Here is a 12,727-nt window from a genome sequence, read left to right on the forward strand (position 1 = left end):
ATACAATTTTTGCGCATGAGTTACTCCTAGTTACTTTTTTGAGATAGTGCAGAAACTAAATATATTTCAAATGAATATATATTATGGTTATAAAAAAAGGTTTGACCTTTAAATTTAATAATTTTTAAAACAACTTTGAGTAATTACATGTTGACTTTTGAGAATTTGGGTATTATATTAAGGACTTATTTAACAAATTTCAAGTTTGATACAGAACAAAAACGCCCCAACATGATCAAAAAAAAAACTTAAAATTATGGCGTACGCCACGAATCTTTATTATTTTTATTGGGGACTTTCGCCCCGACCCATCGCCCCGGGCATTTTTAGATAATTTAAAAAATATAAAAATCATATACTAAAATTTTACCTTATATGATCAGTCTAATAATAAGATTGTACTACCTCTGTCCCAATTTATTGATACACTTTCCTTTTTAGTTTATTCTAAAAAGAATGATATATTTTTACATTTAGATATAATTTAACTTTAACTTTTTTTTTTACCCTTAATGAAATGATATACAGCCACATAAATGTCTATGACTTATTTTATACCACAAGTTTCAAAAATCTTCTTTTATTTCTTTAGGCGCTTGACCATGAAAATCAAATATTTTTCACTTTATTTGAAATTTTAAAGTTGGAGTTAATGTTGAAGATGGAGTTTTGTTTTATTATAATTTTGTAAAGAATATTTTTGGTTGTTTGAGTGTATTAAAAGTGAAAAAAATGAAAATAATTTTTTTTGATATTTTTCAAATTTCAAATACAACTTCTTTTACCGCCAAACATTGATTTTCAAATTAAAATAATTTTACTGAAAAAAGTGAAAAATTCTCATGACCGAACGATTTTTTAAATTTCATGTCTAATTAAATTATATCACATAAATTATGACGGATGGCTTAATTATTTTTACAACTACTTTGTGTGGACTCCAAGATACACGAAAATATTTCCCCTCAAAACAGTACCCTTGGAGAACAAGTTAAAGCTGACTAAAAAATAACCGACCTTGAACAGAACTTTCCTGACACCCTTCATTTTTATTAAACCATCCACATTCTACAAGAACCTTCCAGAGTCCCATACCACTATATAAACCCTCATCTTCCTTTTCATCTCACCATTCCAAATTCATTCAACTAAACAAAAACCATAATTCATTACAATTAAACACAATTTACATTCATTTTAATTTATTGGTTGATCAAAAATGCCAATGCGATCAACAGGTGGATTAAAACAAGAGTGGGAACTAGTCGTGTTGCACAAGCCAAAGACAAAGGCACAAGACCTGAGGGATCCCAAGGCAGTTAATCAGGCATTGCGAACTGGAGCACAGGTTTGTAGGAAAAAATAATTCAAAGTTGTAGGAAATTAAAAAATGATAGCATTTGGTATTTTAATTTATATCTAGTTAAGATTCTTCATTAAATTTATATGAAGATAGAGTTTCATGTCTTATATTATATGAATAGATTTTGTACTGCTTTCTGTTTCAATTTATTTGTCTTATTTTATTTTTTTAATTTGAATAGTTTTTTTTCTTGAAAGCTCATTAATTTCAACTTTTCACGTGTCTTCTTTAATACCACAAGAGTAAAAGAGCGTTTTCATACATTTTGCATATTTTTAGTAGGCATTTGGCCATAGGAATCAAATATTTTTTTGATTTATTTTGAATTTTTAAAGTTGGACTTGAAGATGGAGTTGTATTTGATTATAGAAAAGTGAAAAGTAATATTTTAGGTGTGTTTGAAATTTCAGATACAATTTCAAGTTATATCTGAAAACGCTGATGGTCCAATAAAGGGAGAAAAAAAAAATCGGAGAGAAGTATATAATTTTCATGGCTGAACGTCCTTTTTGTTTTTTTAATCGAGTCAAAATCACACAAATGAATGGAAGGACAACTAGAGGTACATTTTCAATAGAGATTGTGTTGTTAGCTTCGGGATTTTTATTAGAACAACTTTTGAAGAAAAAAAGAAATTTAAATATATCTTTTATTATTTTTATCGGATTAAAAGTTAATATATAAAGCATATAAAATTTATTATATATACGTTGTAATTTTTTATCGAGGGTGTTCGGTGAACACCCTGTGAGAAATTTGTGAGTTTGGTCGGGGATTTGAAATTTTAATTTTAATTTTTTTAAGTTATTGGGTTTTTAATTAATTATATTTATACATATTTAATAAAAAATTTAATTTAAATATATGATTTGGAAAAAAGGATTTATACTAAAATGTTTTCCGTCACAGGTTCAAACAGTGAAGAAATTTGATGGCGGTTTAAATAAGAAGGCGGCTGCTGCTGCCGTTAATGCTAGGAAGCTAGATGAGGCAGCGGAACCGGCAGCGTTGGAGAAAGTACCGGTGGATGTGAGGCAAGCGATACAGAAAGCGAGGATTGAGAAGAAGATGAGCCAAGCTGATTTAGCGAAGCAGATTAATGAACGGACACAGGTTGTTGCTGAATATGAGAATGGTAAAGCAGTTCCTAATCAACTTGTGTTGGGGAAAATGGAGAAAGTGCTTGGTGTTAAACTTAGAGGTAAAAATCACAAGTGAAAAGTGTTGTGTGTCTCTGTGAGGAGAGAGATTTATAGTTGTATTCTTGTGTTGTATATTCTGGATTCTCCTTGTGAGATGTAAGGATTTCGGTGTTATGGCTATGAAAAAAGCTAGTTGTATCTTGTATGTGTTCATAATGTTAATGGTTTTGTTCTTTAATGGTATGGCCGTTTTTGGAGTTAATTTCTCGTATTAATTTCGGGTACGGTCACTCAATTAATCTCAACTAATAGTTCTTATCTCAATCATAATTGTTGGAAATTATCTCAGAGAGTGATTCAACTAATTTAATTTTATTTAGTAATAGAAAATTATTCACTATTATTGTTTTACTTATAAAGTCACTTTTAATTAATTTCAGGCAAATGAATCAATTTAAAATTATTTAAAACAAATAATTAATTTGACTTAAACTTAAAAATTTCCACATCAACAATATTTATCGGAATTCAATGCCGGCTTGAATAAGAAGGCGGCAGCGGCTGCTGTTGTTAATGCTGGGAAGCTAGATGAGACTGTGTAACCGGCGGGACTTGAGAAAGTAAAAAAAAGAAGATGGAGAAAACTGATTTAGCTGGAGAAAATGTTGTTAAACTTAGAGGTAAAAAGCACAAGCGAAAAGTGTTTAGTTTGTGTGAGATGGAAAGTTTATAGTTTTTGTATTCTGGATTCCCCTTGTGTTAATTGCCTTGTAACTTTTCCTAGTTAGGGCTATGTAAAAAACTAGTTGTAGGTGTTCATAATGTTAATGGTTCTCTCTTTTAATGGTATGGTCTTTTTTGTGGCGATATATTTATTTTAAGTTGAAACAGGGTGAAATCGACTGATAGAACGGAAAATGGTAGAAGTTTAACCCTAAAACTTAAGTTGGATTTGATTAAACAACTAATCACTACTTCTTTCTTTCTGATCCAATTATAATTTGGTATTCTGTTTATCGTGATGATGATCAATTCATATGTTCTGAATAAACTATCTACGTATCATTTTTTTGGGAAATGTTGGCATTATGGAAAAGGGCTAATGGACCTATATAAACACCTAGAATCAATTATTACGCACCAACGTAGCATCTATTGATGTTCTGAAACCTCAGCCCGTCCATGGAGTTGTGGACTAAGCACAACTATTTAAAAGAAGAAAAAAGAAAAAAAACCAATCATCTTAACGATCTCACTAATTTTTTCTTTTTCAAGATGTTTACAAAAAAAAAAAAAAAAAAAGCTACTCAGATTAAATACCTGAGTGGTTCAATATTTGCTTCAAAAAAGAAAAATTTCATTAGTTTTAGCTTCATTTTTCACTCAATGTCCAAATTTTAAGCCGGTATAGTATTATATTCCCGCTAACCTGTATAGCACAAGTTAGTTGGAAAAAAATAATTCAAGATGTAGGAAATTAAAATTTAATATCATTTGGTATTTTAATTCAGCTCTAGTTAAGATTTATAGTCAAATTTATATAGAAATAGACTTTCATGTTTTGAATTAAAGTAAATTTTGTACTAATCTCTATGTTTCAATTTGTTTAGCTTACTTTGTTCGTTAGTTCGTTTTAAGAAAATACCATTTTTCCTTTTTGGGCAACTGTTGTTTTCAATTGTTTACGTGGTATGTTTAAGACACAAAATTAAAGAGCATTCTGGTGTATTTTGCGTATTTTTTTAGTAGTGTTTGGTTGTAGAAATTGAATATTTTTCATTTTATTTGGAATTTTTGAAGTTGGAGTTTGAAGATCGAGTTGTGTTTGATTATAGATTTTGCAAAGAATATTTTGTTGTTTGAATTAACATGAAATGTAAAAAAGTGAAAAAAGATTTTGTTTTTTAGTATTCAAATACAGTTTCAAGTTTATTTGAAATTTCTAAGGACAAACGTTTATTTCAAATAAAGTTAATAAATTTCAAAAAAAGTGAATCATTCTCGTGGCTAAAAGGGTATTTAATTTAAGATTACAAGATTTAAAATTTTTCTCCTTAAATTTCATATCAAGTTAAAATCAGACAAATAAATTAAAACGGAGAGAGTATTATAAATAGAGATGGTGCTAACTGTATTTTGAATAATGGAGATTGTAGAGAACTTTTGGATATTTATGATAAAGTGCATGGTGGATGTGAGGCAAGCGAAAGTGTTTAGTTTGTGTATGGTGGGAAGTTTATAGTAGTTGTGTTGTTGTGTCATTTTCTAGATTCTCCTTGTATGTCAAGGACTCAAGGCTATGTAAAAAGCTAGTGGTATATGCGTTCATAATGTTGATGGTTCCGTTCTTTAGTTAATGGCATGGTCCTTTACGGAGTTAATTCTCATACAATCACTCAGTTATTCGATTTTTTTTTGTTTTTTGTTTTTTCGTACTAGAAAAGTCACTCAATCAATTTCAGGCTCGATCTATATTTTCAGAAATATCATTTATGTGGACTTTTTTTTTATTATTATTTATAAAAGCAATTTATTCCAATTAAGTAAAACGTGAGTCAATTTAATGATATGATTAATCAAGATATATATAGCTTTTTTTTTTTTTTTTTTTTAAATTTGGCTTGACAAATTTTCCACTTAAAAAAATTTACCGAAAATTTTCCGTCGCCTTGAATAAAAAAGGCGGTAGCTGACTTTGTTAAACTTAGAGGTAAAAATCATAAGTGAAAAGGGTTGAGTTTGTGTGCGGTGGAAAGTTTATAGTTGTTGTATTCTTGTGTCATTGTGGATTTCAGTGTTATATCGACTTAGTAGGTGTTTGGATATGAGACGAAATCAGCGTTTAAGATTTTCATAACTGATTTCATCTCATTGTTTTCAAATCATCCAAAAAGATATGATTTAGCATTTAAAATCATGATTTCAAAAAATATAAATGTAAAATTTGACTCATACGTTTATATTTTGTAAAAAAAGACCCATAAGTTGATATATATATTTACCAATCATGTTTACTAACCATTTGTATTAAATATTAATCTGCAAGTTGGTAAAATATATTTACCAATCATGTTTACTATGTGAGAGGATTATATTAAAGAGTAGTTACATTACTATTCATATTAAAATTTTCTTTTTATCAACTAAAGTTTGATCAATTTCGTCGTATTTTTTAGAAACATTCTACAAAGATATTAATTTTATTATAAGAACTCAAGATTTACTCATTTTGAAGATCAGTATAAAAATCTAAAATATAAAATTTTGATGGTTTTCACAATTTGTTTTTTATATTTATAAAAAAAAAGCCTAACTTAAAAATCCAAATCAGATGTCTAAACATGATTTCATCTCACGAGATGAAGTCATGTCCAAACGGCTCCTTAGTAACTTTTCGAAGTAATGGCTATGTAAAAAGCTGGTGGTATGTGTTCATAATGTTAATGGTTCTCTTTTTTTAAATGTTATGGTCTTTTTTGTGGCAAAATATTGATCATAAGCTGAAACAGGATGAATTTGATTCACAAAAAATAAAAATTTAATCCAAAAACTTAACTTGGATTGATCAAAGAACTAATCACTTTGTGATTCGATTGTGGTATTACTCTGTTTATCGTGGTTGAATTCACATGCTCTGGAAAAAATATGACGTACTATCATTTATTTTTTGGGGGTTGTTGGCAATGCAAAATAAGTGATGGACCAATATAGACATCTGAGAATCAATTTAAGCTTTTCATAACTATAAACATTGTTTTGATATGCCTGGGATGATTCTTTTCCGTTCTGTCCATGCAGTTTTGGACTAAATAACAATTACAAAAAAAAAAAAAAAAAAAAAAAGAACCACAACAACCATAAGCCTCGTTGCAAACTTGATATTAGTCCGCCCCTATTTGGAGCGAAAGCTTTATTTCCAGCATTAGCATTGAGTAACTTCATATATGTAAAATTTTACAAAAGGTTGTCACTATCTTTTGTTTGGAGCGGAAATTTTTTGTATTTCCATCATTCATATTGATTAATTTCGTATATGTTAAAGGTTGGAAACATAACAAAAATATGTAAGTTGAAATTTTGCTCAATAAGAGTCAAGATAAGCCAATTGAGACTCCCCGGAGGATAATTGTAATCCAAAATATAATTAATTTTTGGAAATTGCTTGTTTCTTTCGATTTAATTTTTTTAATAGGAAAAAAGCCATATGGGACGATGCAAAATAAAACGATAAAAGCTATCGAGTGTGAATATTTAAAGAAGAAATCTGCAGACCAAGTTCTCTATGTGAAAGGAAGTGATGTCGTAAATACTAGGCAATATTTCGTCAAGGAGAGAATTATGGGAGCTAAAATTCGTTGTCATTAACTCGAATGGTTACTTTTGCTTGGCTATGTAGAATTTTAAATATTATTCGCCTAATATTGGTAGGCTCTATATATCCATCGATGCGACATTACATATCAGATAAAGAGAATATGGATTGTGTGCCCAAAAAATAAGAAGTTAGTTTATCTTTAATTGGATGCCCAGGAGTAAATTGAGTCCATTCGCGTTACATTAGTGTTGAGTTGCTTTTACTAATGCCAGATATTCTTGTAACGATTTGATTTAGTCGGATCTCATTTAATACCCGACACCTGATGAGAAAAAAAAAAAAAAAAAAAAAAAAGTTAGTTTATACTCCTAACACGTTACCTTTTGAAGGATGAAATGGGCAATAGACACTTTTTGAACGCTAATTACGTTTCAATCAGCATTTAAAAATTATTTAAAATTTTAATTACTTTTGAAGTACAGAAAGATTATTTGGAGGATCATATTGCTAAATTAAAATATAGGAACTTTTCAAAATTTAGTGCAATTTGAAGTACAAGAACTCAAGGAAATGTCTCCGAAAAGCAGGCGTAGTGGTTACTATACTAAAGTTTCACAATTAAAAGTATGAAGTTTTATCACGTTATGCTCAGGGGCGGAACTAGCTCATTGGGTGCAGGTTCGACCGCACCCAGTAGCTTTGATCTAAACCTTATATTTGTATTAAAAAAATTCATTGAACATATACAAATTATTAATTTAGAACTCAGTAACTTTCAAAACTAAAATCTCGATCCCATAAACGTTAAATCCTGGCTCCGCCTCGAGTTATGTTGAAGTTTCAAGATTTCAACTCCAACAAAGTGTGATAAAATTTCACTTATATTTTGTCCCATTTTTTTTTTTTGATGAATGATTATACTTTAATTGAATTTTAAGATAATAGCTAGTACCTTGTTTTTTATTAATACTATAAAAACACCACTATTTGTCCATTTCTCCCAAATTCTTATAGAAATTGCACGGTTTGCTCTTCAAAATCAGCTGGTCTTTAGTTTTTGGCCTTGAAAACTAAACTTATGCTTAGCGGGACACTATTGAGACAATAACTTATGAAATATTATGATACGAAAATATAGATTTATATCCCGCGAAAAAAATTGTTTTTACTGGGGACAACAATTAAAGACCAGCACAAAATAGGAACAAAAGTTCAAATGACCCATTCTTAACGGGTCTTTTCTAATTAACGTGGGCCGGATGGGTCAAGCATCGGTTTTTGTAATTACACAAAACAATCAGGGTTATTTAAGTCATTCCATGCAAATTTAGGGTTTTATCATAAGCCTTTAAGCTTTAGTCCCTGCTTTTCTCCCCCAAAGCACATTCATCGGCGTCGTCAGTATTTGCTTTCGAGGTACAATTTCGTTCACCAAATCATGGATTTACTTTTTTATCATTATATATTATTATTCCTATTTGTACTTCCTATTTTTTTTTTTTGGAAAAATAATGTGTGATTCATTTTTATGTGAAGAAAACTTTGTGGTGGAATGGGAATATGTATTTCCTTGTATAGCTTAATTGATTTCGCAACAGATGTTGTATTTGAATGCTGTCTTATCTTTTGATTGTGTTAAAGTAGTATGCTTTGCAGTGTAATTCATCTGAGTAGGGTTATAACTTCAATTTTCAGCATGTTTGTTCAGTAATGTCCTGTTGTCAATTAATCTTTTCATATTTTATGGGTCTTAGTTTGACTTGGCACAGAGCCTAAGAAAAGTGAATAGAACTTTTGAACATTGTGCTTTTAAATTAAAGATGTGTATTACCCGCAAGGGTGGCTCAGTTGGCTGAGCATGAGGCTTTCATGAAGGTCTTAGGTTCCAAACCCCCTGTCTACGACTACAGGGGATTTGCCTTCTGGGTCTAGCTCGTCTCACGGGGCTTGCCTAGTGCGGATTATTTCTCCTGTGTGGTTTGCGAGCTATTGCACAGGAGTTGGGTTTACCCTGTGCGCACCCGAATGGTAGTGGCTGCGGGTTCGCATGTCATCAAAAAAATAAATAATAAAGATGTGTATTATGTACAAAAAATGCCTTAATCGTGTGGTCTTCGGGATGTTGGAGTTAAAGAGCTACTAAATATAGAAAGTGACATTTTTTTAAACAGACTAAAAAGGAAAATAAAGTAAGACACCAATTGAAACAAAGTGAATATCATTTTGGTTATAAAAAAAGTGATTATCGTTTTAATCAAAAGATAGTATGATTCATAATGTCACCTCTCGTTGTCCTGGATGAGAAATTTGTACGCACGTGGGGAACTTTTTTTTTGATAAGTGACTAATTTGGAATTTTGTTTGTGAAGATAAATGATAGAGTACATGTTTCAATTATTCAAATTTAAAACTTTTTAGGTTATATTTTTGTTATCAAGCCAACTTTTGTATTCAGACATCCACAACTATAATGTTTCCGTTTACGTATCTCTTAATTCCCAATTGAGTCAAACTTCTGAAATCTCTTGATATTTTTCATTTGATTCTAACTTGTATCATGTTGAGTTGGATGGTCAAAGTTTTAATTAGTTTCACTTTTTTGGATGCCTTCACATTTGTTGGAATTACTTCTGTATTACAATCTGTAATGGAAATGTGAGTGGCCTAATGTAGGTTTGCAACACATGAAAAAAAAAAAAGACACTGTTTTGTCAGTGACTTGTAGTTTGATTTGCTTTCCCTTTTAAACCCAGGAGCTTTCCAATTCTAAAGTCTATTCGTGTAAAGCAGTTGTCAAGATGCAGAACGATGAGGGACAAAACATGGACCTTTACATCCCTAGGAAGTGGTATGTATTTCTTACTTCCTTGCGCTTTTGATTAGATTCAGTTTGCTGTGTTCATCTATATAATGAAGATGTATATTAGGTTATTTAGTTAATTAACGTGCTATTTTGATGCAGCTCTGCTACTAACAGGCTGATCACTTCCAAGGATCATGCATCTGTGCAGCTCAATGTTGGGCATTTGGATGAGTTTGGCCGATACACTGGCCAGTTCACCACTTATGCTCTCTGTGGGTTTATTCGTGCCCAGGTAATATTCTTTGTTACTTCTGAATATCACGTTAAAGGAATTTTACCTTAGGATTGTTCTGAGTTATGCCAAAGATGTTCTTTCTTTCAAATTATTGGGGTTTCTAAGAGTGAACTATTGGTTGTGTCTCATGGACTTATAAAAAGCACGACATCATGTGAGGGAGAAATGGTTGCCAATTACACGGCTCACTAGCCTGAAGTTGTGGTGCGTATTTAGTTACTTGTTGCAGTCCATTTTAGGTATCTTGTTCTCAGCACGACACTGTTTTTCTTGTCCCGTTCTTCTTTCTGCCAAACAGAAACTGAAAATCTTCATTGATATAAGGATCTTTGTATACTTTAGTTGCAGTATTAACCCTTTGCCTATATTGGTGGATGGCAGTCAACTAGTTTTATTATCCCTTGTCAAAAGCTTGTTACCGAAAGAAAGATGTTTCTCACTTATAATTTTGGGGCTATGATTCAGGCACATGGTTATCTGATTCTTCTGGCTAGAGTTATCTCCTTAGAATCCTGTTGTGGTGGTTTACCTCATTTGCTTTCGACATTCATCTTGTGTGCTACTGCAATTGACATGAAAAATATTTTCTGCAGGGAGATGCCGATAGTGCTCTTGATAGGCTCTGGCAGAAGAAGAAAGCTGAAGTTGGACAACAATGAGAGTTTTCTATTTACTTTTGTATTACCAGCAGTTCTTCATTGGTGTTAGTCGCTTTCATTATTAGTCAAAATGGACTTGCATCTACATAACTTACTCTATTTTAGTGCTGTAACTTGATTTCGTACTGTTAAGAAATTTTTTGGAGATGGAAGACAATATGAGCCCTTTGGGTCATTTAGCTTACCTGATGATCCTTTTCTTTCCGTTGCCAATTTACCTGGCACAAAACTTGTGTTTCGACTTTATGCTTTTTTTTTTGTGTGTGTTTTTATTGTTGTATGGCAAGCCCTTTTTTTTTTAGTCCAGGTCCAAGCTTTCGCGCACCTTGACTATTCAATCGGATACCTATCAGGTCACTCTGTCCCTCGAAGCTTAGACAGATTGGATAATATCTTGTATCCCCTCTTACTTCTCTTTTATAGGTGACATCATTTTGTTCTCCATACAACTTTTAGCAACTAGCAAAGTTGAATAGCTTTATGTGGTTACCCTCTTACCCCAACAATGAGCTAAATTCTTGGGCATGGACATAATAAACGTGCTTTAGAGGCAATGCTAAATCTGATCTCTTTTTCTAAAAATAGAAATGTTCGGTGCTCCTCCATCTCTGGAATCGCAGAAAGAAGTATATAACAATAACTTCCTCGTTAGTGCTTTTGTTGCAAGCCCTTGATGGTTTTCAAGACCGAAGAAAAAAGTTGCAAATTTTATTTTCTCCTGGGACGGAAGTATCTTTGTAATTTCGAAATAATCCTGGCAAATGAAACGTTTCACTAACATGTTCTTGACGCAAGTTGTGTGAGGTTTTGTTTTGTTTTTCAAATTAGTGGTTGTATTATTTGATTCATAAATTTTAAAATTGTATGGAATAGTCATTTTTCGAATTGATCTTTGAAAATAGCCGTATCTGAAAATTCATTGAAAAGTTGTTAATTTTAATGCGGAACACCATATAGGGCTTTCTCCTCAAATCAGTCTGTCTCGAAGCTCTTTTTCCTTTTAGTTACTTTTAAGTGCAAAGAGTCAAATTACCGCTTCACTTTAGTTTAATGACTAATTTTGTCCTCCTTTAGTTAAAATAGTTAAATATACCCCTTCATTATAAGTTAGGGTCAAATACCGTTAGCAAAGTTTCAAAAATACCTCATTTCTAACATAATCCCACATCAGCAAGTCTATTCATTGGAATTTTGGTGATATGAACGTCATATGACATTTAACTTATTCTATATGGTGCTTACATGCAATTTTTTTTTAAAAAAAATCTAAAAAATTACTTTTTTTTTTAAAAAACAAATCTGAAAAAAATGACTTTTATTAAAAATATGAAACTTTTTTTTTTATTAAAACCCATTTTTTAAAATATATTCTAGAAAATTGGATATTGTACTTAAAAAATCTGGAAAATGATTTTTTTTTCTAAATCTGGAAAAATGTAAAGTATTTTTGTTTAAAAAAGGTGTCCTATTTTTTTTTTCTTAAATCTGGATTAATTTTAAAAAATCTGAAAAATTGATTTTAAAAAAAAAATCATTTTCAATTTTCCAGATTTTTTTTAAGAATTGGGTTTTATAAAATAAAAAAAATTCAGATTTTTAATAAAATTCATTTTTAACAGATTTGTTTTTAGAAAAATCAATTTTTCAGATTGTTTTTTAAAAAATTGCCACGTAGGCACCACATAGAATAAGTTAAATGTCATGTGGGCATCCATGTCACCCAATTTCAATGATTATACTTGTTTATGTGGAAATATGTTAGAGATTAAGGTTATTTTGAAACTTTCTTGCTAAGGGTATTTGCGGCATATTTTGCCCCAACTTGTATATGAAGAGGCATATTTAACTATTTTGGTTAACGGATGGCAAAGTTAGCCAATAAACTAAAGTAAATGGGTATATTTGACCCTTTTCCCTACTTTTAATGCGGAACACCATGACAACATCATCTATGGCACCTTTTAACATCTCGACTATATGTATTTCAAACTTAAACAAGTAAAAAATCGAGGAAATAAGATTTCTTGGCCCTCTTATAGTTTGAATAGAAAAATGACTTTTTCAGATTTCTTATGTTTTTTTTTTCTTCAAATCTCTTATGTGTAAAAAATTAAGATTTCTTGTAAAAGAGTCATAAAACTAAAAAATGT

At 30.8% G+C, this 12,727-nt stretch overlaps 2 protein-coding genes across 2 annotated transcripts; both read left to right on the forward strand.

Moving 5' to 3' along the window:
* The first annotated feature begins 1,107 nt into the window (after nucleotides 1–1,107).
* LOC132060974 (multiprotein-bridging factor 1c) lies at nucleotides 1,108–2,767 on the forward strand. The gene is made up of 2 exons (XM_059453863.1): nucleotides 1,108–1,348; nucleotides 2,273–2,767. Exons 1-2 carry the CDS (start codon nucleotides 1,220–1,222, stop codon nucleotides 2,579–2,581), a joined length of 438 nt encoding a protein of 145 aa, XP_059309846.1. The 5' UTR covers nucleotides 1,108–1,219; the 3' UTR covers nucleotides 2,582–2,767.
* A 5,345-nt stretch (nucleotides 2,768–8,112) lies between these two features.
* LOC132060265 (small ribosomal subunit protein eS21-like) lies at nucleotides 8,113–10,758 on the forward strand. The gene is made up of 4 exons (XM_059453215.1): nucleotides 8,113–8,236; nucleotides 9,574–9,668; nucleotides 9,783–9,915; nucleotides 10,512–10,758. The coding sequence occupies exons 2-4, from the start codon at nucleotides 9,619–9,621 to the stop codon at nucleotides 10,575–10,577; spliced, it is 249 nt and encodes an 82-aa protein (XP_059309198.1). The 5' UTR covers nucleotides 8,113–8,236; nucleotides 9,574–9,618; the 3' UTR covers nucleotides 10,578–10,758.
* The last annotated feature ends 1,969 nt before the right edge of the window (nucleotides 10,759–12,727 follow it).

This window comes from Lycium ferocissimum, chromosome 6 (genome assembly GCF_029784015.1).
Source record: "Lycium ferocissimum isolate CSIRO_LF1 chromosome 6, AGI_CSIRO_Lferr_CH_V1, whole genome shotgun sequence".
Classification (NCBI taxonomy): Eukaryota; Viridiplantae; Streptophyta; class Magnoliopsida; order Solanales; family Solanaceae; genus Lycium; species Lycium ferocissimum.